General features: G+C 45.5%; 1 protein-coding gene across 2 annotated transcripts in view; it reads left to right on the top strand.

Annotated features, from left to right (window-relative positions):
• The first annotated feature begins 2,893 nt into the window (after positions 1–2,893).
• NMT2 (N-myristoyltransferase 2) overlaps positions 2,894–15,306 on the top strand; it is a 37,755-nt gene continuing 25,342 nt past the window's right edge. The window contains exons 1-2 of one of the 2 annotated variants that reach the window (XM_074157046.1): positions 2,894–3,094; positions 3,182–3,240. In XM_074157046.1, the coding sequence (XP_074013147.1) occupies positions 3,089–3,094; positions 3,182–3,240 (65 nt within the window). In that variant the 5' untranslated portion in view covers positions 2,894–3,088. Of the gene's footprint in view, positions 3,095–3,181; positions 3,241–8,620; positions 8,739–15,306 lie in introns of those variants that run through there. The other variant, XM_074157045.1, reaches the window with a different exon arrangement.

Genomic DNA, 15,306 nt, shown 5'->3' with positions numbered 1-15,306 from the left:
TGCCTTGGACACAGCCAGCCAGAGGGGAGGAAAACGTGATGACAACAGAGAGGTACAAATGAAATACATGTTTATGGTTTATTTTTGGAATTGTGGAGAGAAGGACTTTGTGTTCACGTGACTGGAGATACGGACTCCTGAATACTCCCTACTGCAGAATGGCCCTGCCAGTGTCATATTTATATTATAGAGGTAGGAAATGGTGCTTGAAACACTGCTGTGGGATGAGAAATCCCACTTTCAAAGGAATGGCTGATCCTGCTGCAAGAGATGTTTGGCATCGGAGCTGAGAGAAATGATTTCAAAGGGCTCCTGTTTTAAGCATTGGGTTTTAAAGGGTTTTGGTGAGTTAGTGGCTGTAGGGAGGTTAAAAAAGTCTTAACGTTACTGCCTCAGGACTGTCTTCTCCCCAGCCCTCACCAGATAGTCCCAAGCACACTCCCAGCAGTGCTGGCCCCTGAGCTTCTCCTCTCCTTGGGCAGAAACCCATTACTGTCCTACTCCTGCGCTGGAGCTTGCAGCTCTGGCTGTGGCACGGGCACCACAAGCTAGTCCAGGGAGATTCTGTCCTCTACACATCTCTTCTGGAAGTCTTCCATCAGTAAAGGAAGAGTCCAGAACCACATCTCAGCCTCGGGGGGAAATCTGTATGAAAAGAAAGTGACACAGCAGCAGGTTTGCCCACGTGCTACCCTTCCCTACACGCCTAGGGCAGGGCCTTTCTCCCCGTGTCCACTGTCCCTGGAGGTGAGAGAGGCTTCGGGTCCTGGCTTCCCTCTCCCCTGGCTTCAGGGAATGCCCCTTCTATAAACCCAACCCCTTCATTCCACCTTCATTTTTATGCCGTGCTGTGAGGCCAACATCAATGTGACATCCCATGTGACACTCCAATGACATTTCAGTAAAGATATTTTCAGGTCTTGTTGAGGGTGAGCTTTCTCAAGCCACCTGCCTCTTTGTGCCTATGCCATTAGCTTTACCTTGAATTTAACACCTTGTGCTCCTATATCAAATAATACAGTAACAATGGGGCAAGCAGAACAAGACAGCCATGTTCCCCCGTATCAGGTGTGTTTTTCTTTTGAGAGCTGGATTGGTCTTTTATTCCTTGAAATCAGGAAAGTATACCTACACAAACAGATGTGTATGCGTGTGTGCACATGCACATGTATGTATATAAATGCATTTAATATAAAAGCTGGCCTAAACGCGAATTTAAGCATTTCAACATCAAGCAATGCCAAAGTAAAGGTTGCTCACCTAGGCTGACTGGAAGAACCGGCATAAGAGCTCATATAGGCTTGTATTAATTCACTTAATTGTCCTTGTGGTCTGACATTGCGGGGTCAAAGCCATGCTGAGTTTCTGCTGTGCCTGTACCCCTGACTTCCATGATATTTATTCACACTTCCCTACTAGCCTAGACCTGATGTCTAGATTCTGTGACTAAAGCTTTTCTGATGTCTATATTTTAAGTAATTTATTCTGCAATTGTTGCAACATTTGGCAGAAGCTTTTCTTTTGCAGAAAGTTGTAAAATTCTGAAGGGTAAAGTCTTACTGTAAAATCTCCAAAAATTTTGCATAGAAATGGAAGAGTTTAATAATAGAGTCTCATTTCCTATTTCTTCATAGGGAAGACATTGTGTCCACTTTTTAATTCAGTGCAATTCTCCATGCAGTAGTTGTGCATCCTGAACAACATTGTTCACCTGCTTCTTACCACCCAGAAGGTCTGCAGAACCTTTATTAGCATCCATTTATCTGATTTGTACATTAATTGGATACTTACAGTTGGAGTAACCTCAAGAACATTGGGAATTATTTTCTGTCAGCTGTCATGGAAACGTGGGAAATACAGCATCTACCCAGAAGTAACAACATACTGTCCCTGAACAGGTTGTCCCAAGGAGTGGTGGCAGTGGTTGTCACCACTGTTTGTCATAAAATACTGTTCTCATCCAAGGTCTGCTTGTCTTTAGGCTGTAGTCTCCCAAGACTGGAGGAGCACTTTTCCAAATAAAAGTGGTTTATGCCAATGGAAATAGGTAACTGAATACCAAAGCATTTGATAGACACACCATTTGTTTGGGGGTTAGGGGGTAGCCAGACTTCCAGGTTTCCTTCTCTGGACTAGAACTTTGAGAACTACCCTGGTCAATTTTCTTAAGGTTTCCAGGCTCTAGTCTCCATTTCAGGGTACCTAACAGTGCTAAATACCTCAGGGCAAACCAGACATGTGGGAGCACCCTAATAGTTCTAGTCTGTTACATATGCTCTGATCTGAGACTTAAAAGTCAGGCTGTAGCCTCTTTGCTCTAGCAGGAAAAGGTGTACATTTATCACGGGATAGAGACCCTTTCTGTCTAGGGATAAAGAGCTATCAAAAACAGACAAGAAGAAAACTCTGAAAAATTTCATTTTGGAAAAATACGGAAATGGTCAAGAGTTCAAGACTAATTCCTGTATCTACCACTCCCTCAAATCCAGAATCAGGGAAAGAAAGCATCTTGGGCTGTTCCTGCAGCCTCCCTGCAAAGAGGAGGAAACAGCAGGTGCATTGATATGGGGAGACTGGAAAAGGCTGATGGGAGAACTGATTTAGGAGATGATAGGAGTAAATTGGATTGATTTTGGATATTGGATGTGCAGAAGTAATTCCCAAGTATTGGTCAGAGCTCGTGCAGCACCAGTATCAACACCATCTTTGACAATAAATCTGTCACCACTAATCCTTATTCATATATATAGTTTGAGGAGGGTTTGAAAGAGCAAATAAATAGACATAGAAATGCAAAATATGTATATATTTGTAATAATCATTATTTAAGAGTCAGTTCTGTTTATTAAATATCTTTCTATGTAAAACGTGATTTATTTATTTTTTGCCTTTTGGGGCTAGAGACCCTAGTAACAGAGGAATCGCAGTGCTGGAACCAGTTTGAACCTGTGATTGATCAAGTCTTGTGTCCTGCTTCCAACAATCATCAAAAACAGATGCTTCAGAAAAATGGGGAAGAAATCTCTATCAGTGACAATAATCCCACAGGCTAGAAGTCTTCCTATCCTTATCACTTACACCCTTAAGCATGAGGGTTTGTATTTATCATACACATTTTTTAATGCTACAAAATGTTTTCACTATGCATGTAAATGTCTAACCACTTTTTAATGCTCTTTAGCCCACAGCCCTTGCCAACGCAGACACCAGCATGGAGAATCAGCTGCTTCAGTGCAAAAGGTAAGATGTAAATTAGAAGAGGTTCAGTGTCATTTGAATCTGTATCCTCTTACCCTTGCATCTCACTCAGGATTGAAGAAGGCAGTATTCAAGTTCTCAGCATAAAGAGCAGTCAGTTAAAAAAATCGTTGTGAGGTAGCACTAGTACTACCTCAAAGTCTAAGCGTGTTTGTTTGCTCCGTAACTTTTTTTTTTAATATTTATTAGGAGAATAGATAAAACACTAAACAATTAGCTAATTTTCAAATCGGATCAGTTTTGCTTCCAATTTACAAGATGACAGAAAGCTCACAGCAATTTGTTTATTATTATTATTACTTGCAATATCAAATCCATTTTAAATTATAAATGCCATGAATATTTCAATGGGATGTGTGAAGGTGGGAGCAGTGCTAAGGCTCCATGAATACTTCAGGCACTTTTCTTCTGCAGTGTTTAATACTCAGAACACACACTAATCAGATGATGCCAATAATCTGAATGCTGTATTATATATCACTAGCTCAGTGGGATGTAATTAATACATAGCGCTAGGCAGGTAAACAAGTCTGGATGATGGTTGGCTGCTTGAGGGAAATTGTTTCTGTGACTGGCTGGCTTTATTCAGTCGCGGAAGAGCAAAGAGAAGGTTATGACCCTGACCACGTACTAGACAGTCTCACTTGATGGTTAATCCAACAGGCGAGATCTGACAAACCCCTGTACAGGGGTGGGGGTGAAGGCTTCCCAGTCCTTGGTATTTCTTACCACCAAGCTTAGGTGGCTCCTCCCTCCCTAGCCTAGGCTGCTTCTGAAATCGGGCTTCGTTTTGAGTCCTGTATTTTGCTGTGGGAGTCAACTAGGGAAAAAGTTGAGCGTGGCAACAGCAAAGTGCATTTGTGGATCTAGTCCTGTACTCACAGGCTTACGTTCGAGCTGGCTCAAAGCCTCTCAGAACTGCAGGCACAGGTTCATTTTGTGCAGGCCCCCGACTGCATGTGTTACAGAGAGCAGAGAGACAGAACCTGGAAAAAGAAGTGGGATGGGGAAAGATCCAGCAAGCTGGAATGTGTGGTAGTGCAGAGGGTCCCATACACGCTGGTCTGTTTCTTGGTGGCTGACGGTGGTGGGAGCAGCTAGGCAGAGCTACGTCTGTAGAGTTTTATTGACCTACCTTTCTTCCTTTCTCCCAATTTGTTGCCATAAGCAACTGAGTATTTTGGCTACGTGTAGCAGCAAGCCTAGACTTATTACTAAAGCTTTAAGGAGACCTGTGAAAATAATCAACCAACAAATGAGTAATTCATCAGATTCTGGTATTATTTTAATTCATTTCATCATATGCTGTTTAGTATTAAGTGAAGTGTATCTCCTGATTAGGAAGCCTATTTTCCTTTATTATTCATATTTTAGCTTTTGTGTAAAATGACTATGCTTTCTTCTTTTTAATCTTCATTTTAAAAAAGGCTTTTATCTTCTGCATAATCTATGAAAAGGTCTTTTTAATCAATTAAAAACAGTAAATTCACACCTTCACAAACACAGGCTCTTCACCCAGTAAGTTTAAAATGAAACCTTTCTGGTAGCTTTGACAGTCTGCTTAGACTGGCATGAGTGTGTGGGTTGTATCTGCATCACTCCTATGCATCAGTTTGGGGAATTCCTGGACGTACCCCCCTGTGAAAACAGAGGTCTCGAAAGTACAGATGTCCCCAGGTAGCCTGTTCAGGCACATCAGGTGCCATCCATGCTGCTTAGTGTCCTAATGGCACATACTCCAACAACTCACTGTGGCTGAGCGTGTGGGATCCTGAAATTCCGGGGTATGCTTCTTCACCTTGTTGCCGTGTTTTGGGAAGATACCTATACGCGTGAGAGCCAACATCTACCAAGTGGCACAACTGCTGAGCAGTGTCTGTAGAGCAAATTTAAACACTCTGGCAACCTGCCTGGTAAATTCAGAAATGAGAAGCTACATCAGAAATACTGGGCACAGGACAAATGCTTCTGGGCAGCTTCTCTACTTGTGGTATAAACAAAAGTAGCACATTAGGTGCTGGAGCGGGTCCAGAGAAGGGCAACGGAGCCGGTGAGGGGTCAAGAGAACAAGTCTTATGAGGAGAGGCTGAGGGAGCTGGGGGTGTTCAGCCTGGAGAAAAGGAGGCTGAGGGGAGACCTTCTCGCTCTCTACAACTCCCTGAAAGGAGGGTGTAGCCGGGGGGGGGTCAGTCTCTTCTCCCAAGTCACAGGCAATGGGACAAGAGGAAATGGTCTCAAGTTGCTTCAGGGGAGGTTCAGATTGGATATTAGGAAAAATTTTTACACAGAAAGGGTTATTAAGGATTGGAATGGGCTGCCCAGGGAAGTGGTTGAGGCACCATCCCCGGAGGTTTTCAAAAGACGGGTTGACATGGTGCTTAGAGACATGGTTTAGTGATGTGGGGGTTCTTTTGTATGGTTTTGTTTTTTTATCAGAGCTAGGCTGATGGTTGGACTAGATGATCTTAAAGGTCCCTAGATGATTCTATGATTCATGAAACGCAAAGCACAGTGTTGTCATTTGGCCTTGTAATAGTCAAATCTGGAGTATAAATCTCAGTTGTGCTTTTCAGGAGGTAAACTGAATATCCACAAGGATATTCTTCACCCATGCTATGAAGTCGAAATAGCAGCTGTTCTGCAGCTATACTCCTCCTGATCCAGGGAGACTTTCTAGTAGGGGACAGCAAGTGGGAGCTTGCTGGGAGAGATTCATATTGCCTCCTTTATCATCACTGTGAACTGCAAAAAGAGTTAGGATCCAGGCTTCCTGCACTCCATTTGTCTCAACGAAGTGAAGAAAATTGTGCTAAAGGACAGAAGATGGTTAAACCCGTTTTCTCCAACACAATGATTCAATATTGCTGTTTAGTCATTGACATACTGTTCTTCACTTTCTCCTACACGTTATTACGAGGGGGAAAAATCATTAGTAATCACTGGATTAACTTCGCTACAGGCTGGGGCAGCTGTTTACAGCAATTGGGTTTTGTTGTTGAAAACTATGGGGTATTGTGCCTTTGTTTTGTAATTTCCCTTCTCTCATACACAGTACAACTTACTGAAGATTATACGTATACATGTACATATACATACACGGTACAACTGCCTGAAGGTTTGCTTCTAAAGGTCATTTCAAACTGTGGTAACATGGTAGGCACATTTCCCCTCTGAACTACAGCCATGGCTTGATAGTGGGAGGTCGGACTTGATCAAGCATTAATTACAGACTCCTTCAATTTTGCAATAGTTGAGGGTGGGTAGGCCACCTGTCTAGATTTTATTTTTTCTCCCTTTGGTCATTTCTGGAAGATCAACACCACCTTAACAATTTAGACATAATCAGGAACAACTGCTTGTTTTAAAGAATCATAGAATCATAGAATAGAGTTGGAAGGGACCTTAAAGATCATCCAGTTCCAACTCCCCTGCCATGGGCAGGGACACCTCCCACCAGACCAGGTTGCTCAAAGCCTCATCCAACCTCACCTTGAACACTTCCAGGGATGGGGCATCCTCAACTTCTCTGGGCAACCTGTTCCAGTGCCTCACCACCCTCACAGTAAAGAATTTCCTCCTAATATCTAATCTAAATCTCCCCTCTTCCGATTTAAAACCATTACCCCTTGTCCTGTCATAGACACATATGCTGTCAGGGTATATTTTATTTGGAATGTGCTGGTTGAATATTTTCCAGCCTTCTCAATTTAGTACCCGTGAATTTTCCAGTCACCACAGCTAGTATTTCAAAACTGTGGAGAGAGAAAACACCTGTCAAATGATGGAAGTCCAGCACAGATTGTAGTCACTGAAGATTTAAATGTAGTCATGAGACACCCGAGTGTACTGTGATAGACCACACATCTGATAAACCCATACTCCATTACCCGTTCACAATCATCTTTGCCTCCGACCTCTCAACAACAAAGGAGAAGGAACTCCCACAAGCCCACTTGCGGCAGGAAACAATTATTCAATGATTATTTGGTAGCACCAGGGTGGCACTTCCTGTGTGATACAACTGACTGCTTGGTTCTGCTGACCAAGAGAAGCCGGGAGACAGTTTAGGAGAACCTTTATAGATGAAGTACAGCTGGCAGGGTGACTTGAGCCTTTGATTTTTTTACCGTTGCGTTGTCTGCCAGTGACCTGTTGAGAATCTGATGCATTTGAATTACTAGCCCCTGTGGCAACTCGCGTGTTGTAAAGGACCAAGCACAGTAGGACCGAGTGGCCCAGAGCTGGTGCTTCATACATGGAGGTTCAGAGTTTGACAGGGGGCACAGCCGGAGGCACATCTAGCTGTCTTCTGCTTGGCCACTGAGATCTTTCACTTGACACGTCACCTGCAACATCTGATAAACATCACACCACCTTACATCAAAAATAGGAAAAAGTGATCAAAATCACCACCTTAAATTGAAATGGGAGGGAGTAATATCTTCCTCTCATTAAACGACTTTCAAGAGGGTGGTGGGAATAAAAAGAAATTACAACTGAGGCATACTATTCTTATATTTTAATGTGATGTTTGGCAGCTCTGCTAAACCAAGCACTCAGAAATTCTGAATCTCGTCCAGAAATCTTGATAGGACCCTGGAAAAGAGTTCAAACATTCAACGCTAGTTTCTTTTTTTTTTTTTTTTTTATTTACTGGGTTTGAATCATGATGGCTCCGACTCCCGTTTTTCTAGATCTAGATCTTGTGGAAACAAAAAGGTGCTGCCAGAGCCGGTGGCCACTGTCCCGCGGGGGTGTGTGTGTGTGTGTGTGTGTGGCCACGGTGGCCTCGGCAGCGCCTGACAGCAGCAACTTGGGCGTCTAAGTGTTTATGGTGCGAGAAGAGAACAGGGGGATCCGGCAGAACGGGCTCCCAGGCCGCTGAGGCCCGGCAGCCTCCGCCCCGCCCAGCGGCCCTGCAGGCCCCGACCCCGCGGCGCGGGGAAGCCCCCGCCGGGCCTGCGCCTCGGGCCTCCCCCGGCGGCGGGGGGACAGGGCCCCGGGCTGCGGGACCTCGCAGACCCGGTGCGGGGACCTGAGGCCCTGGGGAAGGCAGGGCAGGCGGGGTGGATGTCGGCTGTCGGGGGTCAGACGGCGGCCGGGCGCGGGGGAGGCGCCACCCGGGTGTGAGGGGCAGGGTGGGGCACGGCACCCAGATCCCTCCGGCCCAGCCGGGTTCGGTCCCCCGCGGGGCGGCGGGGGGCGGCGGCGAGCGGCTGAGCAGCGCCGGCGGCCTCCGCCGCCGGCGCGGGGGAGTACGGCAGCTAGAGGGAGCTCCTCCGCACTGCATCTACCCGTGCGCTCCGGTTCCTTTCATAGGCGCCCCCGCCTCCTCCCCTCCCCTTCCCTCCCCTCCCTCCTTCCCCCGTGATGGCGGAGGACAGCGAGTCTGCGGCCAGCCAGCAGAGCCTGGAGCTGGATGACCAGGACACCTGCGGCATAGACGGCGACAATGAAGAGGAGGCCGAGCACGCCAAGGGGTAGGGGAGCGCCGCGGGCCGGGCGGGCTGGCACAGCCCCGGGGAGGCAGCCTCCGCCTTTGCCGCCGCGGCAGCAGCGGGGCTGAAGGTGTCGCGGCGGCCGCTGCGTGGGCCGGGCCGGGCCGGGCTCCCCTCGCCCCCGCGGTGGGGGGCGGCGGAGCGGGGGGCGTGCGAGGGGGACTTCTGTCAGCCGGCGGGCGGCCTGCACGGCCCGGCCCGGCGCTCCTCAGCGGCGCCTGCGCCTGTGCCGCCCGCGGCCGAGGGGGCCCCGCCGGCGGCACCCCGCTCCCTCCTCCCGGGCCGCCTTCCTGCTGCAAGTCGGCAGCGGGCGAGCCTGGGAGGACCCCGCCGCCCCGCTGCGCGTGGGCTCGGCTCCCCTCGCCCCTTCCGGGAGCCGCCTCCGCCGAAGCGAGAGGCGGGGGACCGGGCCCCTGGCCTGGGGAGAGGGGGGTAGGGGGGCCGAGGCTTCCCCGGCGGTCACCGGCCTTGAAAGCGGGCCTTAAGAGGGAGGGTAAATCCTGTTTCGTTGTCCGTGCTTTTCCAGGATTTGGGGGCTTTTCTTGTTTGTTTTTTTTTAGTTGTTAGGAAGGCCCTGTAGCGGCTCACGGCGCTCTGGGGAAATGCCCCCGTGCTCCGGTACTTGTTTGGGCTGGTTCCAGCCCAGCGGGTCCCCGGGGTCACCTCCCGTGGCGGGCGCCTCGGCTCCTCTCCCCTCCCCGGCCTGGGGACTGCTCCAGGCACGGCCAGTGTCCCTCTGTCCTGCGGACGCTCCTCCCCATCACCTATTGTCCAAAAGGAAATATTAGCGCTCGATCCACACGCTGCGGAGAGCGGAGCACGCGTTTTACCAGAAGGCATTGGCCGGAGCGAAGGCTGTTGTTCTGGTTGTAGGTCCTTCTCCTCTAATCTCGCGTCTCAAGCCTTCCCACGCTGCGGATCGGTCTCCGGTGGCTCGGGGAGGTGACGGGGGAGGCAGTGGGGTAAATGCGGCCCCTTGCACCCGTCCGGTGTTGGACAGCCTGGCTCTCTCCGGGCACAAGGTGCCAACGGTCTGGCTTGCTCTGCAGCTGGGAGCTTTTGGGGCAGGGAAGTGGGAGGAACGCATTTTAAAAATCAACTTCATTTAAATTTACTTTTTTGGCTTTTTTGGGGGGAGGTTAGAAAACGTGATTGCAGAGAAAAAGCTTTGTTGTTGTAACTAGGAGTGGCTGGAGTAACCTAAAATAGAAATAGGTTAATCTGTACGCTGCTACAGAGATACCTTCCTCATGAATTTCTGATTCATCTGGTTGAGAGCGTTTCTGTAGGTGATTGATGTCTGGGGATGTATTCTGTTTGTCTTCTCCTGCCCCTAGGATTAGCTTGGCAACAAGCAGCTCTGCATCTTAAACAGGGCGAGAGACGTCTAAGAGACTTCGGCGACTGACTTTTCTAAAAGGCAGGAAAGGGGAGAACTTCCATGCTTGCTGCTCTGTTAGTGAATTCATGGTATGCATGCTAAAATTGTTGTGTCAAAAATAGTTGTAGCAATATAAATCTGGGGTATTAAAAAGGGACAAAATAGCTTTTAATTACCATGGAGCTTTTGTTACGTTTGTTTGCGCAAATATGCCACCATTGACGATTCCCGAATATGTAAAAGTAACACCGCTAAGATCAGAGAATCATTATTTATTGCTTTTTGCAGGAGCCGACCTGACGTGCCAGGCCAGATTGTTTGATGCCTGTCTAGAACTCATTCATACCTTATTCCTACTCCAGTTCCCTCTTCTGTTTGTGTGTGTGACCAAGCTGTAGCTGCCCTCTGCAGAGTAGCTAGGCTTGCGGCTATGTGCGCGGGCTGCTGTGACAGCAAGTGCAGAAGCAGCGTGTAAGAAACAGCTGGGGAACAAAGAATTGTGTTTTGGTGTGTTCTGAATCAAGCTCGCTGCTCTACTCCAACTTGGATCTCGCTGAGCTCTGAGGGACAACTGCTGTGGCTGCAGGCTGTATGCCATTCTCCCCAAAGCTTGTTTTTGTTGAATATCTCTGATGTATTTTAATGAATATTTCAAAGAAGCTGCTTTATTCGTCTTTGAATAAGAAAGCAAATGCTTCCAAGTTCTATTAAGTTTAATTAAATTAGTCATAGATCATTCCAGTAGAAAAATCTTCTAAATATTAGTATCAGTTTTCTGTCATTTTTCTGATGCATGAAGTCTAATATTGACTTTTGAATTTATTTTCCTATAATCTTTGAGAGTCTTGTTTGCTACTATTTGTCTGCAGGCTGAAGTATTCAAACAAATTCCGTCAAATGAAAAGAAAAATCTTACGTTAAACAAACACGAAGATCTACCCCTGATCTGGTAGACTGACCCATGGTAAAAGGAGCCTAATTATTCCCTGTTTTCTCCCTATCACAGTCTATTACATTTTGAGGTAGCTTTAAAGTTTGCTTTGAGCTGTGTCCCTCTGTCCTGCAGGTGCAGGATTTTGTATACCTAAGCAATTTATGAGCAGTCTTACTGAGACTATGACTCTGTCAACTGACTTGCTGAATTCTGAATGGTCTCCGTTGCTGCCGACCAGTATTTAATCTCATGCTATTTTAACCTTCACTTTTTTAGAGGGACGTAGAGTATGTGTTGCATCTCAATCCCTAGTAGGATTGCTGTGTAGATGAAGTTACTTTCAAGCTATTTCTAGGCATTTGAAAACAGGTCCTTGTAATACTGACCACAAAACCCCATGTTTTGTATATATATGACTTCAAATATATATATTTTAAATTTGCTATTTTTTTATGTGCTTGAGCACTGAATGACTGCTGCAGAAAATACCATTTCATAGCTCTTAACTGTGCAAATGTCTTTGTCCTCTGTTTCTGCTCCTGTTTTTTAGATGCAGGATTATGTATGTTGTGTGACTCATTGCTGTTCTCCTATTCTGTGTCTGCAGCTTGCTCCTGCTAGATGCATTATGCTGTACTTGTTCTGTTTCATAATAAAGTGTTGTTTACAAAATAGCTTTGTTAGTGTGTATGTAGAAAAAAATGTGTTTATTGCACCTGAATCCACCCTGCTGAGCCTAACTTTGTAAGGTCTTTCGGTTCATCCAAAATAGCTTCTTATGCTCCATGGGAGAAAGGCTTTGGCCACAGAACATTTAGTAAACAGATGAGGAAAAAGTATGACCTTTAAACAACTCCCCCTAGCCCTCACAAATTATTTGCTTTGCACGTTTTAGTAGTATATCCCTTTGATTATTGCTAAATGGCAGCTTTATAACCAGCACTAAATACTTCTAGATTTAAAATAAATATTTTAAGGTACAGGAGGCAGCACTTAGTTTTAGCAGGTGAGATTTACATCCTGCAGTACAGCCTCACAGACTTGAAGGGGGAGGCAGAGGAAACTCCGAGAACGTTGAGGAATGTCTGTTGGATTAGATTTTAAGGCATTACTGTAAGGTATTCATGCTCCAAAAACTTGCACTTCCAGGTACTGAAATGCATGCAAATGAAATCTTCATCCAAAGAGGTTGTAAGTAATGGCAGTTTGTTAGGAAGTGAAATTTGAAGGACATAAGCCCTTCTGGTCAGGACCTTCTTACTCTTGAAGTGGTGGTAGCTTAATACAGCAATGGAAAAGCCCTTTGCAGCTAAACCTCCATTTTCTTTATGAATCAAGGACAGCCTTAGTGTAAATAATACTACTTTGAAATTTTTTTGAGTCTTGCCCATATACATGACATCTGTTTTTTGTGATTAAAAAAGATCTATATAACATCTTCAGAAATGTAGTTTTACAACCTCACTTACTCACAGAGAGAGAAAAAATACTGTGAAGGCAAAAACCCGACACAGGCCTAGGCCTTTGCAGTTTAAAAATAAACATCTGAAGTACATGTTTGGTTTTAAAGTTGAGAAATTGCTAACTTAAAATTACCATTCCATGTAATTTAAAACAGATGTTGATCTTACAAAAAACTGTTTCTACTAAAGCAGAAATTAGTGCCCCAAAAGGCAATTAAAATAACAGTGACTAATATTCAGTGGGAAGGATAATCTCAAATTAAAACCAAGGGAGCTAAAACAGTTTCACCACCTGAGTAGGGTAACTGTCACGCTCTTCCTGATTCTTCCATCTCAGCTTTTCATGGTTTTGCTCAGAGCTCCACAAAGTAAGTTTCTCTGCCACACTCCTCCCCAAATGCAGTAAGTATCCCTATTTTTCAGTTAAAAAAAAAAACCAAAAAAAACCCCACAACATACGCAGGGAGAAGCAAAAGTCTTTTTTCACATTTATGCAAAACACCAGATGTGTGTACATAAGTGGAAAGGTATGTGGGTGGGATCATGGGCTTGCATTTGTAACTTGCAGACAGAATCATAAAACTGGGCCTAAGTGACCATCTCAGAGTCATATCCACAGCCTGTTTCTGTGGCAAGGCTAAGTCTTCTGGGGGGCAGAACAAGGTCTTTTGACTCTTCTTTTGCCTCAACCCAGTTTTGATTTGCACATCACTTTTGTGCTGGCCTTGCTCCATTCTTATTCATCAGACTGAAAAAACCGTCATTGTGGATGCAGTTAAAAATATCTTAGACCGCATCCACGCTTAGGTACGCCTCAGCCTCCGTGTGTAGGCTCGCCCTCCTGTCATTGAAGTGCTCCTGGTATAAGCTTGTCTCTATTCGACTGACACAGTCAAAATCTTCCCAAAGTCTAACGTTGACTGTTTTTCGTTGTCTAACCATCTGTGGTCTGTTTGGTGGGCTGGCCTGGGGCAGGTGTGTTGATCTGATGTGTGAAAAAGTTAACGTTTCCTGACCTGGCAGCTAGGCATAGCATCAACCTCAGTTGCGTATCCTTTTCCTGCTGCCTGTGTGGGACCTGTGCTCTGAGTTGTATTGCTTCACCAGCAGCAGGGTAGTTCAGAAAAAGAGATTTCACACTTAAAAGTCAGCGTTCACAGAAGTGGGAAACTTATGCCCCTCCGTCCCCTCCCCCCCAAAAAAAATTTCTAAGAATGAGATACATCTATGTGATGACGCCACAAAATGTGTCTGACCAGACAAAGAAGAACTTAGATCTTAGTCAGCATGCAAGATTGTTTAATTAAAACAAAAGCTTTTAATAGGAGCCTTTGCTTTTAATCTTGTTACCTTTGCATATCCTTTGTGCTGCTGTGTCCAGCGTGACTACTACAGGTTGGGCAACAGAGTTCCTCCCCTCCCAGTCATTCTCAATCCCAGCTTTGGAACGGTTCTTTTCAAGGCAGAGTACGAGAAGGACTACAAATCCTGAGATGTTTGGGTTTAGCTTTTGCCCTAATTTGCTTGGTATCTCCGGTTGTAACTTGCGTTGGACGAACCTGTTTACTCAGTAGAAATTTCTGCATACTGCCTGCTGCCAAATCTCTGGGTTGCAGGAGCGCCTAAGGAGTTGAAGGACAAGTGGTTCTCTCTTTAAATCCTCTTTCTGCATTCTGTAGACTGTAACAGTAAAAAAAGACTGACCCAGGCAGGAGACTGTGCATTAATAACTGCTCTTGAACAGTCCCTGGATAACCTGTCAGACAAAGATACCAGTATTTATTTTTTAAGAGGCAGTGTGAAAACTCTAAAATTGAAGGTCATAAGCCAAGGACTGGGATTTCGGAAGGTTTTAATAAAATAAGTGGTTTAAAACACCATCTGTATTTTACAGCAATTTAGTCCTGTTTTTCCTCTTTCCCAGCTAAAAAATAAGCATTTATATATGAAAAAGACCTTGAGCTGGTCAAAGAACAAATTAAGATTATCCTGGTAAAAGTACAGTTTAACTGGGGATAACATTAGTAAAGCTTGGCAAAACTACTTTTTCCCCCCTCGCTGCCAAGCTTTTTTTTGTTGTTTTTTGAGAACAGTCGTTCATTATTTCACCAAACTAAATAAAACATTGACCCTCAGGTAATCCCAGCGAGCAGAATTCCGCTGTGGTGTTAGTGGGGCCAGCTACTGTTGAAAGGCAAGAAGAGGAATGAGCTGCGCTGCCTCGGTACCTGCTGAAGGCATCTGCTGGGCAACGGTGTTTGCTGAAACTCTCTGTAGACTTAATGTTCAACAGAAAAGCCTTTGGGAGTCAGCACAAGGTCATAGTGGCATCATTGGGTTGCTGTATGTGAGATGGTAGAGGAAAGGTGGAAGCTTGTGGATAGTTCAAGGAAGCAGGAGAGTACCTCATTAAACGAATCTCGTCAGAGTTGAAATGGCTCTCCCTAGTATTTTTACCTCAGTTTTGCCAGAGGTGGCGAAGTCCTAGGTCTTGTACCTGTTTGGTTTTTTCACACTCTCGTATTCATAACCTCTTGCCAGGCCTCTGGGTCTGTTCTGTGTTTGGATTCTGTGCAAAGTGTCGGCTTGGTATACAGGCCTTCAAATAGATTTAAATTTGATGATTTTAAACAAGAGTATAGAAATTGTTAACAGAATTGTCTAGGTAACCTAGGTAATCAGGCAGTTTCTCCATTCTGCAACAGAAAATTTTCTCCCTGCCTCCCTTACACAGCTCTGTCTTTTGTTTCTGCAGACTTCTGGGAAGTACTA

This window comes from Numenius arquata, chromosome 12 (assembly GCF_964106895.1).
Source record: "Numenius arquata chromosome 12, bNumArq3.hap1.1, whole genome shotgun sequence".
In the NCBI taxonomy this organism is placed as follows: Eukaryota; Metazoa; Chordata; class Aves; order Charadriiformes; family Scolopacidae; genus Numenius; species Numenius arquata.
This window is presented reverse-complemented; position numbering and strand designations above follow the sequence as displayed.